General features: G+C 39.6%; 2 protein-coding genes across 3 annotated transcripts; one reads left to right on the top strand and one right to left on the bottom strand.

The window, feature by feature from the left end:
- Nucleotides 1-1,108: 1,108 nt before the first annotated feature.
- On the top strand, nt 1,109-6,833 carry LOC135583564 (auxin response factor 18-like). 2 transcript variants are annotated; one of them, XM_065150309.1, is made up of 5 exons: nt 1,109-1,647; nt 1,981-3,160; nt 4,338-5,254; nt 5,856-5,921; nt 6,484-6,833. In XM_065150309.1, the coding sequence occupies exons 2-5, from the start codon at nt 2,021-2,023 to the stop codon at nt 6,530-6,532; spliced, it is 2,172 nt and encodes a 723-aa protein (XP_065006381.1). In that variant the 5' UTR covers nt 1,109-1,647; nt 1,981-2,020; the 3' UTR covers nt 6,533-6,833. The 2 variants fall into 2 exon arrangements, with proteins under 2 accessions (XP_065006381.1, XP_065006380.1); XM_065150308.1 differs by having other exon boundaries at nt 1,509-1,647; nt 1,986-3,160; nt 6,484-6,676.
- A 3,972-nt stretch (nt 6,834-10,805) lies between these two features.
- LOC103984953 (ubiquitin-like protein 5) lies at nt 10,806-15,474 on the bottom strand. The gene is made up of 2 exons (XM_009402540.3): nt 15,158-15,474; nt 10,806-11,107 (listed from the first exon to the last, which is right to left on the bottom strand). Exon 1 carries the CDS (start codon nt 15,385-15,387, stop codon nt 15,166-15,168), a length of 222 nt encoding a protein of 73 aa, XP_009400815.1. The 5' UTR covers nt 15,388-15,474; the 3' UTR covers nt 10,806-11,107; nt 15,158-15,165.
- Between the last annotated feature and the right edge of the window lie 1,382 nt (nt 15,475-16,856).

Raw genomic sequence — 16,856 nt, 5'->3', positions numbered from 1 at the left:
ACTTATCGTACTAAAATATAAAAAGGTATTCATAGCTTGTCATGATCCGCGATTCTTGATATGATTTTGATCGATGTTGTTTAAAGATCAAGTTTTCAAAGAATAATAACAAATGTAGATTTTTGCTTGATATCTCGATCCAAGTTTTCGAAGGATGAGATGTGATCACTCACTAGTTATAAGTATTTTGTTCTTAAATTAAAAAATGAAAAATAAAATGAATTAAGGCTCTATCTCATTTCTTTCTCTTTCATTCCTCGTTCGTCTATCTTGATATCTTGATATCGTTGTTATTGTTGTTATATGAATATGGTTTGAAGGCATAATTAACACGACCAAACTAAACAAGAAAGGAAAAGAAAAAGAAAACAATCAACACCATTGAAACATGTTGTGAAGTCAAGATTTGCACTTGCATAGATAGATAAAACACATTGGCTCTTCCTTAACATTACTGTCAAAGCTCGAATGATTGAGACCAAAAAGATGTCATGCCTCCACTACAAGAATCCAATCCTCACAAGCTTTTAGGAACACACACAGCATACAGCACACAGCACACAGCACACAGCCATCATCGTGTTTCCTTCTGTTTGCCACTTCCCTCACTCGAATCAACCAACATGCAGTGGCATAGTGGTGAATAAGGAGAAAGTGGGAGGGCAATCCGTCGAGGAAAGCGCGGATCTCCGAGTCCTCCGGATCGGCGAGGAATCGGCGGACCGGCCGCCGACCAAAAGATCGGGGCGGTCCAAAGCGCGAAGCAGCGGCGGTACACGCATCGCCGAGTTTGTCCCCATTGCAAGATGCGTGGTGCAACGGAGGCCGCAGCCGATCCCCCCTCCCGTGCTTCTACTGACACTTTCCACAGCGTACGTGACAGCGACACCACTCTTTCTATTTCTTATTTGTTTTGGGTAATGTTTCATATAACCCCTTGAAAGATCTTAAATTGCATAGGTATTGCAATGAAAGCCACGAGTTTCTTACTTACATATGCACCTGCAAAGCGGTTTCGAAGAGGTAAAACGTCATTTCGAACATTGTAGGGATGTATATGGAACATTCTCGTTGCGCTGCTCTTTAAGATCTCAAGCGAGGACGGTAGGGGCGTGGCGAAGCCTCTCTGCTCTTTTGATGACCGGCGAATTCAGGATCGGTGCCCTCTGATTCCCGCTGGCATCGGACGGATCGTAGTCGGGAGAGGACGAAGAAGGAGAAGTCTTTCACCCTTTGTAGTGTTGTCTGCTGAATCTGGAACTACAAGAGAGGATTCTTGCGGTGTTTGGTGATGGATTTGTGTCGCTTTTCCGGGAAATTGGAGTCGTGGGTGAGGAAATGGTGCTTATTTACTCGGAAAGCCGAAAGTCTTTCGGTGTGAGGGAGGGGTTCGATAGTGATGTACTGGGTTTTGGGGGGTTCGGGAGTGTAGTATCGAGGTCTGAGCTCTGGTGTCGTTAGTTTCCTGTTTGTGCCTCGGGTTTCGTGGAGCAAGAAGACAGGGTGCAGTGGAGATGAGTCGGATTTGGGATTTTTTGGTTCTTCTGAAGGGAAAGTAGAGGACAAATGGAGCTAATCTGTTCTCTACTTTTGATTTGATTTTCGTGCTCTTCATTCCCTGATTGCAGCAGTTCTGCACATCCTAAGGTAAGAAACTGTATCGATTTATCAAATTACCGTAGATTCGTAGGAGCTTTAGGTCTTGCTCTTTCTTTTAGGCATCGAAATCCAATCCACCTTCGGAGGTATTTTAAAGTTACTTTCTTGTTTTAGCTTATAAATTTCGAGTCTTTTGTTCTGATTCCTTGTTTTCTATGAGCTAGTTAAGATGGAGAAGTTAATCTGAATATTACTTCGGTTGGCTAAGAGATGAGAAAATATTTGGAATCCTGCTGGATTTCGTGTGGTTCTTTTTACGAGTGTAGTGCTTGATGTAGAATCCGTGCCTGAAACCTGTAGAATTTTCTCTTCTTTTCTCAGCACAGAATTTCTTGGAAACTAGTTGGAATTGCTCTTGCCCATGCTCGCATTCGACAAATCGATGAAAGAACCACCATCGATGAAACAAACTGACAAGTGCCTGGACTCCCAGCTATGGCATGCATGTGCTGGCGGAATGGTTCAGATGCCGGCGGTGAACTCCAAGGTCTACTACTTCCCACAGGGCCACGCAGAGCACGCCCAAGGTGTCGTGGATTTTGGGACCTCCCGTCGAATCCCACCTCTCATCCTTTGCCGAGTAACTGCCTTGAAATTTATGGCCGATCAGGAGACTGATGAGATTTTCGCTAAGATCCACATGGTTCCGCTGAGTTCCAACGAACCAGACCATGGCGAAGATGACAGATTGAGTCTCAGTATAAATGGACTTGATGCACAGGAGAAGCCGGCATCTTTTGCAAAGACTCTGACTCAATCGGATGCCAATAATGGCGGGGGATTCTCTGTTCCTCGTTACTGTGCTGAGACCATCTTCCCACGGTTGGATTACTCGGCCGACCCTCCTGTGCAGACCGTCCATGCAAAGGATGTGCATGGTGAAATTTGGAAGTTCAGGCACATATACAGGGGCACCCCTCGCCGGCACCTGCTCACAACTGGATGGAGTACTTTTGTTAACCAGAAGAAGCTTGTGGCAGGGGATTCAATTGTGTTCTTGAGAACAAAAGATGGGGATCTTTGTGTGGGGATCCGACGGGCTAAAAGAGGTGGGATTGGTGGGGGTCCAGAGATCCCTTCAGGATGGAATCCCCTGAATGGAAACTATGCGTCGAACTATGGAGGCTTCTCTGCTTTCCTAAGGGAGGAAGAGAGTAAATTGATGAGGGGAAATGGAAATGGTGGTAGTTTTAGTTCTGGTGGGGGTACGAGGATAGGGGGAAGAGTGAGGGCAGATTCTGTCATTGAGGCGGCTACACTTGCAGCTCATGGAAAACCTTTTGAGGTTATGTACTATCCTAGAGCAAGTACGCTAGAATTCTGTGTGAAGGCTGCATCAGTAAAAGCAGCAATGAGGATCCAATGGTGCCCTGCGATGAGGTTTAAAATGGCTTTTGAAACTGAGGATTCCTCGAGGATTAGTTGGTTCATGGGAACGATATCTTCTGTTCAGATTGCAGATCCCGTACGATGGCCTAATTCACCTTGGAAACTTCTGCAGGTACCATCTTTATGCAGCATGTATGCTTCTTTCTGTGTCAACGAATGAGCTACATACTTTTGTTTTATTGGTGCTAACTCATCTGTTTATTTTCTCATCTTTTATCACAGAATGAGCTATATAGTTTTGTTTCTATGATGTTAATTTTATCAGTTCATTTTCTCATCTTTCATTACAGCTTATCCACAGTTTCTGTGCTTCATCTCTTTCTGGATGAAGTCTTATCCCCTTTCTGATACATCCATGTTATTGTTCTGATCAGTAGTTTCATTGGTGTAGCAGAAGGTAATGTAGTTTTTTATGTGTCATTGTTCTCCTCTCTTTTTTACACGCCCCTACTAATTGTCCTTGTGATTGGTTGGTTCTCCTTTTTTCTTGTTTGTTGTACCATTTTTGCATGGTTAAGTACCATTTTTTATGTTAATGTTGAGATATATGAATCATGTTGCCCTAATTTCACTTTGCCACCAATGGTGGAGGCACTGGCTGGGGTTTCTAATTCTGGAACTTGTCATTGTAGGAATGGCACATGAGGTTCCCTAAACAGGTTCCTTGGCGATTGATTTCTTTCGGATAACACCTCATTGCTCGGCATCTAACCCACTAAACAAAATCTACAAATTTACTTGTAATATTTGTTTTCTATTTGGATCTTTTGTCAAGTATTCATCTATTTCTGAATCATTATGTTGAGGGACTCCGATTTCATCAATCAGACATAAGGCAAGGCTGACTTTTTTAAGTAACTTTTTTTAAAGGAGCCTAGTGGACAGTTGCTTTGCTTCTTTCACATATAGTATCCCAACACAAGCATTAAGCAAATTGGACTCTTTTTACAGAAAGTAAATTATCATTAAAAAAATAGGGACAGACATAAAGAAATTTGATCCATAATATGTTGATTTAGGAATTAAAGAGAAAATAAAAATGTCCATTGTGGTCTCATGTATATTATACCGATCCTTCTTCCCCCATAGACATGTTTTGCTTTTGACAAACTATATTTTTTTTTCTTTAAATTATGTTTGTGTTTTGTGTACTACTAAAATGTTTGCAGTATTATGCTTTGCATACTAGAAATGGAGTGCTTGCTCAGTGATTTAAGAGTTCTGGTTGTTCTCTTCTTGTTTTCCTTCTGTGTCTAACCTCCTCCTGACCATTTAAACTTGTTTTGCAGGTGACATGGGATGAACCAGATTTATTACAAAATGTAAACTGCGTGAACCCATGGCTGGTTGAACTAGTATCGAACATGCCAGCTATCCATCTACCACCCTTCTCTCCACCAAGGAAAAAGCTCCGCATTCCCCAGCACTCTGACTTTCCCCTTGAAGGCCAACTTCCAACACCAATGTTCCCCGGGAACCCCCTTGGTCACAGCACCAGTCCCTTGTGCTGTTTACCGGACAGTACTCCTGCAGGCATACAGGGAGCCAGGCATGCTCAATTTGGTATACCTTTATCAGATCTCCACCTTGACAAACTGCAGTCGGGTCTGTTCCACGCTGGCTTTCACCGCCTTGGTTACCCCACTTCGCTTTCAAAAATATCAACGGGCCTCATCATTGACAGTCCTGCTATTGATAACAACATATCTTGTTTGTTAACAATTGGCAATACTTCTCAAAGCACAAAAAATCGCTGTGATGGTAAACCACAACAATTAGTGCTTTTTGGGAAGCAAATACTGACCGAAGAGCAGATTTCTCTGAGCAATTCTGGGGATATGGTCTCCCCTGGAGCCACCGCAAACAGTTCTTCTGATGGGAATCTAGAGAAGACAACAAATTTGTCAGATGGTTCTGGCTATGTGACCAATAAGAATCTCGTTGTGGATAATTCATCTCGTAATGGACTCCAATGGTGCAGGGACCACCTTGCATCAGAGCTTGGACTGGAGACTGGGCATTGCAAGGTTTTTATGGAGTCAGATGATGTTGGACGTACCCTTGATCTCTCTGTGTTTGCTTCTTATGAAGAACTATATGGAACACTAGCTGACATGTTCCGCATTAAAAGGTCAGAGATGACAAGCCATGTGATTTACAAGGATGCAACAGGTGCAGTTAAACACACTGGAGATGAACCTTTCAGGTTAGGATCACAATCAAAGTAACAAATCAAGTTTTAGAAAATTAGACTGTTAAGAACTTAAGAGTGCATTGATATCTTTAAAGCTTACTACTGATTCACATCTGGATTTCTTGATCGGATCTTTTGCCTAATTTCTTGGGGGAATCCATCTACGCAATTCTAACTTTAGTAACCTGCTTTCTTTGTGATGCTCATTCCAGTCCATCATCCATTTGTTGACTTCAACTTCAAGGTTATCTTTCTCAGTTATTGTGATTTTATATTATAATAGGTTAGGTATGGGCGCTCACAAGCAATTTGATTTCATAAATGGATCTATGAGATTAATCAGCCTGTTTTAGTGCACCAGTTCAAGTTTGTAGAGATATCTGTTTCGTGGACTATCATGGATCTTCTTCTGTGGATTACACTGCAAATATCTTTTTTAGGTTTTCAACCTTACATTGTGGTATTACTCTCCTCAGATGCCACAGTGGCAGCAGCCCACTGCTCTGGGCTGCACATTTAATTTGCTTTAGGCATTTGTTTGTTTAGAAATTTGAGCATGATCTTTTAACCTAAGAGAGCTTTTGTTATGAATCTTATTGTTGTATTGTTGCAGTGACTTCATGAAATCAGCACGAAGACTGACGATATTAATAGATTCTGGCAGTGACAACACAGGAAGGTAGGAAAACTCCTGTGAAATGTATATTTAAATGAGTAAGCATTTAGCTCAGTGTTTCTTCATGTTTTCTTTTCGAGTATTTAGAGGAACCAGTAGTGAGTCTTATCTATTGTGTTCCAGAGTGAGCTATTGAAACTAGCATACCTATGTCGGATTGATTTAGCAGCAAGACTGTTCATTTTTTTTTCTACCTGGAAATTTGTTTTAACGTGCATCTGTCATTGAATGCACAGCCCTTTTTGTATATTGTTCTTGAGCTTACATGAAAGTGCAAGCTTTTAGATATACCTTTTGTGTGCGATAGATTACATGAAAGTCGTAAACATTCAATGGATCAACGAAGACATGAATGTTAGCAAATGAGTTGGTATTGAATTTGTTGAAGAATTGTCTGTTTCATTCAGACTACTCGTCTCTGTCTTGGTTGTGCATAGAGACGAAGTTTACCACGATGACGAACTAAGTTAGAACTCAAATAAGTAAACGTGGCTTAATGGATTTGATATTTGCTCGAGATGCGCTTATTTGATTCATTAATATTACCCTTTTCTTGGGTTTTCAGATCGACATTACCTGGGTCGCTTGATGCAAACTTGCCATGCTGCAGTTGATTCATAAACTCTCTGGAGACTGCATGATGTAGGTCCTGTCGCAGCCGAGTTTTCTTTGTTTAGTTGTCTCAAATGGAGGAAGAAGCAAATTGTACAAAATGTGCTTCGAACACTCCATGTTGATTTCGAGGTTTCTCTATGCATTTGTGATGCTGTGCGTTGTGTTGAGAAAGTTGGGCATGAGCTGCAAATTAGGGGATGAAACCGATGCAAATTGAGACATTTTATGCTTCTATCTGTAAACATGCTAAAAATGTTGAGACATTTTGGTTTCAAAGTAGTTCTTATGATGAGACCTCAATCTTTGTAGCTTTGAGTGATTCAAATCTAACTTATTGGAGCCATTCTCTGAGGAGACATCCTCAATATGTGTTTGTACGGTTTGAGAATAGACTACAATCCATCACATCATGTTATGCAGCGTTGCGAATTATGTATCCCTTCGGAGTTGGTGATTGCTGTGCTCATATGAAGGGGTGTGGGAGAAAGATGTGAGTATTTAGAGGGATGCATGCAAAAAACCCCAAGTTTTTAGAGGGGTAAATGTGTTATTTTGGAACTTCGAAAGGATAGAGACGTAAAAGCGCCTTGTAATTTATCGTGTGCGGGCGACGGAGGCCGTGTTTTTGTATGATGGGGTTGGAGCAGATCCGGTCGGACGGGTCCGATATCTTCTCCCTGGCTTAGCTTGAAGGCTTCATAGAATCCTGTGCTAACGAAGAGATGCCATCTTGCTTTCAGTGCCGTAAGCAGCGATTAAACCGAGGTGGACCTTTGACCACCACCACCACCTCCTCCCCCTCTCGCTTGACACGGAAGAAAGCTGGCTTTTTTGAGATCCAAGGCTGAGAGGCGACTCCCCGACGCCTGCTCCCAAGGCGGCGTGACATCACCCGTGTCGCCTTGGGGCTTCGTTCCCGGGCGGCCGGTCCGGCTTCTGACCCGTTCCGGTCCGTGGAATCTGCCACCTCTCTCGCCTTCTTGGCTCCTGTTTCGTCTCCTTGGGAAGTGGCCGTTCTGGTTTGGAGCTCGACGGTGACGCAGCACTAGTCAAAGGGTGTGGTTGTGATCTCTTTGCTGGTTCCTCTCGCGGATCCACACGACTACGCCATCTCAAATATTTCCCGAGCATATATCTCAAGAGAAAAAGAATCATATACCCGCATCACCTTGTTCAAGAAAGTGGACTAATCATGAACGAAAAGGAAAGAACATGTGGCCTTAATATTTCCTCTGGTTTCTACGAGGGATTTGCGACCACTAATTTCCTTGTGATCTGTGGAACCAGGAAGGGGCAGAGCGTGTTGGAGGAAGAAAAGGAGACATAAAGCAATACTAATGAACCGAGACTGTTTAGTGTTTACATGCAATTACTCCTTTTTCTTTCTTTTTTTGCCATTGGATGACCTCCTCCTCCTCCTTCTTCTTCTTCTTCTTCTTCCTCCTGATATATAAATATTACAGGAGCCGGTGGTCAAGTGACGGTCGTGCAGTGCTTCGTACCGTATTGAGATGTATTTGGAGTAAGGAGTGTGGCAGGATCTATATGTATTGTATTCAATCTGGTTTGTGGTTTGGTGCTGGTCGCCAGAGGTCAGAGTGAAGGAGGAGAAAGACAACAACCGACAGTGGGAATCAGAAGGCTGTCGCCGCTGGAGTAGGATAAGGTTGGTCGGAGGACGAGGATATTCGCTGTTGGGGTGTGCGGACCGGGTTCAAACGCCGTGTCAAAAGGCAGCGATTCGCTGTTCGATTGTCCGGATCGGATCCGCAAGCCTTCAATGTCGTATTGAGTTGGGTCCCACTGGACATAGCCGATCTTCTTAATATTATTTTTTATTGATAAAAATATGAAAATAAAATAATAAATATTTCTCCTAGTAAAATAATAAAATAAAATAAAATTATCTCTCCTAGTAACATCTTCTTAATATTAATTTTTTATAATTATTAAAATAAAATATTGAAGTTTATTTACCTGATGTTTATTAATTTTATTGATAAAAATATGAAAATAATAAATAAAAATAATTTTAATGTTCTAGTTGATGATGATAAATGACGTTGATGATGGCATACGATGATGCCACTAGAAGCTACGGGTGGCTATTGTGGATGAGAGAACATTGATGAGAGATGAGGGCCACTCAACAACTACGTCGACATCGATGCAATAGCCAAACGACGAAAGGCCAGTCGATGCAGATGTCGAGCGATCTTTTCATTACTCGACAACTGCGTCGGCATCGACGCTGATGCATAGCGATCCTCATTTCTTGACAATAATCACTCGCAGCCCTAATGACGTCGTCATTCGCCATCACTAATGCTATCTGCCTACGCTAACTAAAACATTGAAATTATTTTTTTCTTATTATTTTTGTGTTTCTGTCGATAAAATCGATGGCATTAGGGTAAATGGACATAAATGTTTCCCTTTTATAACTATAAGAATTTTATTTTTTTAATCTAAGGTCCAGAATACTAAGGAGGTCTACTATATGGTGTAATATGTAATTAGCTCTCAACGACACAACTGATTATAAATTACCCCCTATTAGTAGACCTATTTAGTATTTTGATTATAGATTACTCTTAGACTCAAAAAATTTATATTGGAATCCCATAGTTATGAATGTGAAACAACTAACTCCATTTCTCCTAATGCCATCGGTTTTATCGACAGAAGTATGAAAACGATGGGCAAAAATATAATTTTAATATCCTAGTTATGTTTTTGGTAGTGGTGGATGGTGGTGCCGCTAGAGGCCGTGGGTGGTTGTTGTGGATGAGGAGGGAAACGACGATGAGAATTGAGGCAAAGGGAGAAGAGGAGAGGACGACGTAGATGCCGACAATCTGCATTTGCGTCTATAACTTGGGCTTCGTGCTCGATGACTTGAGGATCTGCGACGTGACAACAGCGATTAGCCTTACAGGCACTCTAGAGTATGCCTTTTGTCGCTGGAGCACCGCCTAACTGCCCCTTTTCGTTGTCACATCCTATTCTTAGAGCTTGATGGCGAACCACAATGTGGTTGCGAGGGCCACTCGTAGTGGCAAAGTTGTGGTTGTTTCCTAGTGTGGGCCAACCACACGAGCCGCTACTTCCACGCACCATCGTCTGCTCCGCAATCTCATCCTTTGACTCCAGCCTTGTAGGACGATCTCCACCCTCTCCCCAACCACCTCTCGTTGTCACTTCATGGTTGTTCGTTGAGGATCTATAGGTTTCTTTATTCGAGGCACCTTCGGAGATGGAGAGGTAAGAGCTAGAGGGTGAGGAAGCCACTAAGTGCAAAGGAGTGGTAGCATGATCCGGATCGTAAGAAGCACAAAGGGGGTAGACCTACGCCGGAGACACAACAGCCAGCAACGAAGGAGTGGCAAACAGAAAAAGTGACTTGGCGAATGTAGCAAGTCACGAGGAAGTTTGCGTCGTGGACGGACGCATCATAAGCCCAACAAAGGAAGGTCGTGTTTGGCTTGTAGTAGATCGTTGCCCTTTTGCTGCATCAACATCGCTTGGCAACTACGTCGACACTTCTCTACATCTGCATCGACGTAGTTGCCACGACCCTCAACGACACCGTCGTCCATCAACACCAAAAACGTAACTCGAACGTTAAAATTATCTTTCTACCCATTGTTTTTATACAGTAAAACCGACGATGTTATGATAAATTAGATAAATTAGATATTTCACTTACGTAACTATAAAAATTTAAATATAAAATTTTTAAATTTAGAGATCCGACTATGAGAGAGAATATATAGTTAACCTCGATGACACGTACGCTCGTGATCAAGTTAAAGTTCCGCTTATACATTCTTCCAAAACTAAAAACTAAGATAAACGTCAGGGTAGGTTAACTGTGGTTGGAACTATAATTCACATCAATTTCGCTCAAAAACTCAGTATCGTGCAAAAAGTGTTAGAAAATTTATGTATTTATATTTTTTGCATACCTTGTTCACATCATCAATATTTGTCCTATGACCGAAAAAGATAAAACATGTAATTGAAAATTTACGTGCTTTATAAATACTCATGCTTCATATATATATATATATATATATAGACCTTTTCACATCAAACAAATGCAAGATGATGGAATTTTCATTTATTGCATGGTCTTTACATTCTCTAGGTCCGTAATCAGAAAGAAAGAAAGAAAAACTAGGAATCATTCCCCTAATTTCCAAATCTTGTGCAAGCAAGTTTGTTCCAACTTGAAAAGTTCAAGACAAACCAGAAATCCGAACCATAATCTGCAAAATCAAGAAACAGAGTCCATAAACACCATCTTGTTTGATAGCCTACGCAAACATTTAGACAGTATAAACCCACGGAAACATTGGACTAGAGGTCAAGAAACCACCCACATGATACTCATATGTCCAAGAGACATTCTTGTTCAGACAGATTTTTCATTTTTTGTTTTTCACACCAAGTAGACAGTGTGAACTGTTGTCAATTATTGCACCTATCATAGACATGAAATTATTGATATTCCATTGAGTTGCACTACATCATTTAGCCCACCAGTGTCTGGTCTGGATCAACCAACCCACCTGCATCGAGAACACACCTGTCAGCCCATGGTATTGAAGTCTCTGATAATATGCATAAGGAAAGATTAAGCTGAATAACCAAATAATAAAATGCAAAGTAGTCAAATAATCAACGGTGGAACTACAAGTTGAATAGCTAACTATATATTTAGAGTAAAACTAAGCATGCCACTATTCAAAGAATTGGCACCGCATAATAGGCATCTTTCTTATGCTAACCGTCCGACTACTTCCTGTTAAGAAAAGTTTCTTGCACAATGCACCATTTTATGAGACACAATAAAGTACCAAACCTACACCATCTTTTCAACTGTAAATTTAATTTGGTGGTGCTCTACTATTGCAGTGGAACCAGATATCTTGGTTTTTGTTATCTAAAACAAAAGGAGCAGAAGGACATCCTCCCAGGGCCAACCAATATTTACTTGTCTTGATTGACTCACATGACCATTTCCCTCTCTCACCCTTTCTCGCTAGATCTCACAGGTCATAACTAAATCAGTAAGGAGCTGGCTGGGAAAATATTCTTCCCGAATGCAAGCATCACAATAAAACAGCCTTCCAATCAGCCATTCCTTATTTTGCCCGTACGGATCGCTGGGGCAGTTGACACAAAGTGAAACAAGGATAACCAGGAAGTTCTTCTAGATCAACTAGCTTACTTGTCTTCAGAAATTAAAAATATCTAAACAATTGTTATTCAATTTCTGAAACTTTCAATTGTTCCACTGATGTGATTTTCAGATTTTTTTCTGCAGTCCGTTTGTCTGAGACTGAAAGGGCTCTATCAAAATTATGTCACAACACACCATCAGAATCAATTTCAGATGACTCTCGAATTTCAATAATCATTTAAGAAGATACAAATCAAATCCATATCAGCTCCTTGCCAACACAACATTTTGCCAGGTATTTACACCAATACCAGCTCCATCCTTACCCCTTTTTTGCATAATGAGGTCAGCAGGCAACTCAACAATAACCTAGCAGCACAAAAAATAAAAAAAAGGGACCAACACACAGCATTTATCCTTTAGAAGTGAAACAGTTGGTACGCATATATCATAGTGAACTAAAAAACAAATACACAAATATTGAAACTTTTAATACTCAGATTTTATCTCAATGCTTCTCATACTCCAAGCCACATCAATCCTGCATTGCACAGCAACGATCATACAGATTGCTAAAGTATCTTCTGCCCATGTCTGGGTTCCAGTCTGGACAACTAAGATGGCGTTCCTACAGCCAAACAATTCGAGATCCTATACATCCTAGAAGTCCAAAACACATCCCCTCCATAAGAAGAATGAATCTCTATGGTTAAGACACACAAGTTTCCTGCAAGTTGAGCTCATGACTAAAACAATTCTTCTCCCTCATTTTTACAACTCTAATTCTTTTTTTCTTTTCCTCAAGTGTCGAGAAAATTAGTGACATCATATATTTGTATTTGATCCTCTCTGTTTCACCATGAACAGAATGATCAGAGAAATTTGTATCAAATGAAGCCTTGATATGCCCACATACATTTTACTTGGAAACTATCAGTGTCTTCCACATATTTTACTACAAACAAAAATTTCTGATGAATATTTCAATTGAGAACACAATCACTTTCCTTCTACACTTTTAACTCTCAATGGATATGATCATGAAAAATATCATCCAAGAATTCATCTCCATTTACATGGTGACATACAATACATATCTTTAAATAAGAAACTAAACATACCTTTGCTTGGTTGACAAGTATAATATAAATAAGAAGATGAATGCTAGGAACGTAAAATAAATCTTTATAAAAAGTAACATAAAAAAATTGCAAAATAAAACTATCTGATAGAGATGGTTTACAAAAATGAAACATTATAATTTGTAAAAATAATAAATTGTATATATTTAACAAAAAAAATATATTATGATTCTAAAATTCTAGAAGAATATATTTGAATTCTATTGTTATAATTTCTTAATTCTTTTTTTATTAATTTATAAAATGATTTCTTAATCTACTTTATGCTGAAACCAATCCTCCAATCTGTATGCAGATTTCAAGTCTTGAAACAATGTGTAGCATGCAAGTTATCATCCTATTACGGGAAAGACAAATTTGCTAGATGTCTAGCAGGAACAAAAGAGAGGTTCTGGTCAGTATGAGCAGTAGAGGGAAACCCTATGATGGGTGGGCTTCAAGAGCACTGGACGCCTGATTCTCTTGATACCAAGATAGAGCAACCAAATTTAAATTCACTTAAAACCAATAGAGAAATTAAATTCGATTGAGATCAAATCTATCTAGATCATGGTAGGAACAAATATGGATTCATCAGATATTGGGTGCAAAAATTCAACTTATACAACCGAAAAATGCCAGCCATATGAAATACCTTAATATAATTGATAATATCTTATTTATGGTACTTCGCATATAGAATTAACGACTACAACATAACATGAGTGTAAATAATCAAATTCATGTTGTTTTAATAGCATTTGACTCGCATAATATGCTCAAAGTAAACTAAGCCAATCTAATCTACACCTCAGGCTTTGAAGTAAGATCATGACTAACCTAACTTGGACCATCAAACCAAGAAATCAGATCTCAAAATTGTCAAAAACGACCTGAGTTTATTGTGCTTAGAGTGCAAATCCAACTCAAATATGGACTTGAGATCTGAGAAAATTAATCACCTGAAAAGCTAGTGCCATTTTTTACTATAGAGGAAAGATTATGCTATCAAGCAACTAGACCTGGACCACCGCCAAAGAGTTCGACCTGTGTTGGCCGTTGATAAGGGCCACTTGACATTTTAGTGGCTTCTTATGGATGGGTCAGTCAGCATGGGACCCTGAAACTCCTTTTGAGGCCTCAAGATGCATAATTACAGCCATACTTTGACTTGCTCTTAGTTTGAACAGTTCTATGGAAGAAATCTCTAGTCAGAAGAAGAATACTAGAGTCCAGGAGAAGGATAAAATAAATAACAGCAATAAATGGAAGTAACTAACCTATGTCTGAAACATCAGGACTTCCAGATTGGCAGGACTAACGTCCAATCAAGCCAAAGAAGGACAACAGCCAAGAAGACTACTTAGTTCAATTTCTACAAGAATTAGGAAGTTCAATTGTGGTCAACTAGCCATTGCCAGGGCTGCCACGTCATGACCAAGCGGGACAATATTTGGCAGTACCCTAAAGTTGACATCCTAACCTAGGAAAGGCAAAACAGGGGCTAGTAGCTTATGCTTTGGCCAGATAATGTGGTTGCTATTCTGGAAGGTAACTACTAACCAGAGGGCATTTATACCATATACATAAGCCTAACCAGATGTTTTCTTCTGCTGCAATGAAGTAGAAAGTTGAGTTCAATTCTCTAGTTGATGACGAAGGGAGGACCTCAACCAGATGGGACACAATCCTATTAAATTTCAATTCCTTCCACTCAGTGATTGACATTGAGAAAACCATGAACGGTGAGCTATATAGCAAAAACGTCTTAAACAAAAAACACGGAACTAAAAGATCAGAAAACAACCAAACTATGAACTATCACAGAGCTGCCGACTTGTAGAACGACATTACTTATTCAACATGGATGGACTTTCTCTTCATTCTTTCCGCACCCATCAGTATCTGATGAAAAATCTCTTTAGAACAAACAGGATATCTGGCTAGTGAATAACAAGCTACAACAATTTGAAACTCTAGGAGAGACACTCTGAAGCACATACACATAAGACAAACGAACAAAATTTAGGTACACTAGTGACCCAGACTCGCATAATTTTTGTCGATGCAAAAAGACCAAATCATGTGATGGATTTAAAATTTCGAAAGTCTAGCCTATTACGCACTACGAAATTTTAGTCCAAGGAAACCCTAACTTCGTCATCATCGAGTCATCGGACACAAATTTATCCAAAATCACCTTGATGTACTTCAATTCAGATCAAACAATCAACAACCTGATACGTAAACGGAGCGGAAACGAATCCCCAACCCTAAAATTACAACAGCAAGATGGAACCGAAGAAAGGGGGAACCTTCAGGTTTAGTTGTAGTATAGTTCGAGGCCCATGCCGTCGTGGATCTCGTAGTCCTTGAGGGTGATGTGATCCTTGTAGACATTGTACCACTTCTGGATGCGGATCTTGTCGGCGCGGGTGCCGGTCTGCGCCGCCACCAGCTTTTTGAGGTCGCCGATGGTGTCGTCATCGTTGCACTTCACCCTCACCTTCTTCCCCAGCCGATCATTCAGCACCACCTCGATCATCTTCGCCTTTTCCCTTGCTCGGCGTCTCCGTCCCTCTTGTGCTCTTCGCCGCCTCTTTTCGTCGATCCCCCAACGATACAAATGAACATATAATGTGCGGACGCCAATTATTTTGGGGCGATTGTTATCTTTATTATAGACGGTCGAGATTTTTCGGGCGGAAAGTTGGATTCCGTGGCGGTGGACGAGTCCGCGGAAGACGTGTCAATGGGTTAAGTCGCACGCGCGTGAAACTTTTGGTTTATCGGATTCGGATGGAAACCCGATATGATTGTAAAAATTAAAATTAAATTATATTTCCATATTAAAAAATATTCTACTGTTTAGTATTTATGTATAATGTACATATTTCTTCTTTAACAAAACTGTAGATTATATTCACGTCAATTGTTTACATATTTATTTCCATGCCTGAAAACTCTTTTTTTTTAATACCTGAAAACTAAGTTTGTGCATTATTGTATTTAATCTTTGTTAACTTTTATATATTAACTATTGTTAGTGTTAATTTTCGGAGTCAAGCCTAACTTTGGTATGTTGTTTGAATCTTGTTGTGTTGGAAAGTCGTTTCACTTTCAAATTTTTAAGGATTTTTTTATAAAATTTGTCTATCAATTCCTTATCTACTTAGTTATCATCTGCAAATAGGTTCACATTATTTTTATTTTCAATTGGTATTATGTTAAGAAATAAAATGGATAATCTATTGTTGATAGAATTGATCGTTATTGATGAAGATTTGATAATTATTATCTTTTATTAAGTTTTTTTTAATATTACTTAAACATGTATTGAGCTCCTCTACTAGATAAATAATATAATTAGAGTACTCGATTTCGTATATTCTCTTAAAGATTGAGAAGATAAATATTACTTAGCTTTACTTGCTGAGAGTTATACTTCATGCATTAAGTTAATTAAAGCTAATTACTAGTCTTCACCTACTTTTTGCTCATACTTTTGAGATATTTAAAGTGTTTGCACTCCTTGCGTTGAGTCAACTACTATAATTCATCTCTTTATTGCTATCAAATTTTTAGAATATAAAAAGTTTTACTTGAAAAGAGAAATTTTCACCTCGACTTGGAGCAAATTTTTGAAAGTTTTAATTGTCTTTGGGATTATACTATCTTCTTTATCATTTTCGTTGCCTACCCCTCTAAGTATAAAATGTATAATGTTATATATTACCTACTCTATTTTTTAGTCAAGTACTCTTATATTGAACTGAAGTCCTCCACTTTCGGTTATCTGAATGAGAAGCTCATCAACATTGGTCTTACAAAGTTTCTTAGCCTTTATCCTTCGGTCTTGTCTTAGTACTTGGAGTTTATCTCTGTATTTTTCATATCTTAAGCCCTCTTTTATGACTATACGCTCTCCCTCCATAAGAGTAAGAAATCGATGAATCCACTAAAGTTTCATGTCTAGGGTACCATAATGCTGTTATGCCCATGGCCATATTATCC

The sequence above is a fragment of the Musa acuminata genome, chromosome BXJ3-5, assembly GCF_036884655.1.
Source record: "Musa acuminata AAA Group cultivar baxijiao chromosome BXJ3-5, Cavendish_Baxijiao_AAA, whole genome shotgun sequence".
NCBI lineage: Eukaryota > Viridiplantae > Streptophyta > Magnoliopsida > Zingiberales > Musaceae > Musa > Musa acuminata.
This window is presented reverse-complemented; position numbering and strand designations above follow the sequence as displayed.

Coding starts and splice junctions, on each gene's coding strand:
- LOC135583564 (XM_065150309.1), top strand. CDS start 2,021: ATGCTCGCATTCGACAAATCGATGAAAGAACCACCATCGATGAAACAA. Junction 3,161..4,337: donor CACCTTGGAAACTTCTGCAG/GTACCATCTTTA, acceptor CTTGTTTTGCAG/GTGACATGGGATGAACCAGA. Junction 5,922..6,483: donor GGCAGTGACAACACAGGAAG/GTAGGAAAACTC, acceptor TTGGGTTTTCAG/ATCGACATTACCTGGGTCGC.
- LOC103984953 (XM_009402540.3), bottom strand. CDS start 15,387: ATGATCGAGGTGGTGCTGAATGATCGGCTGGGGAAGAAGGTGAGGGTG.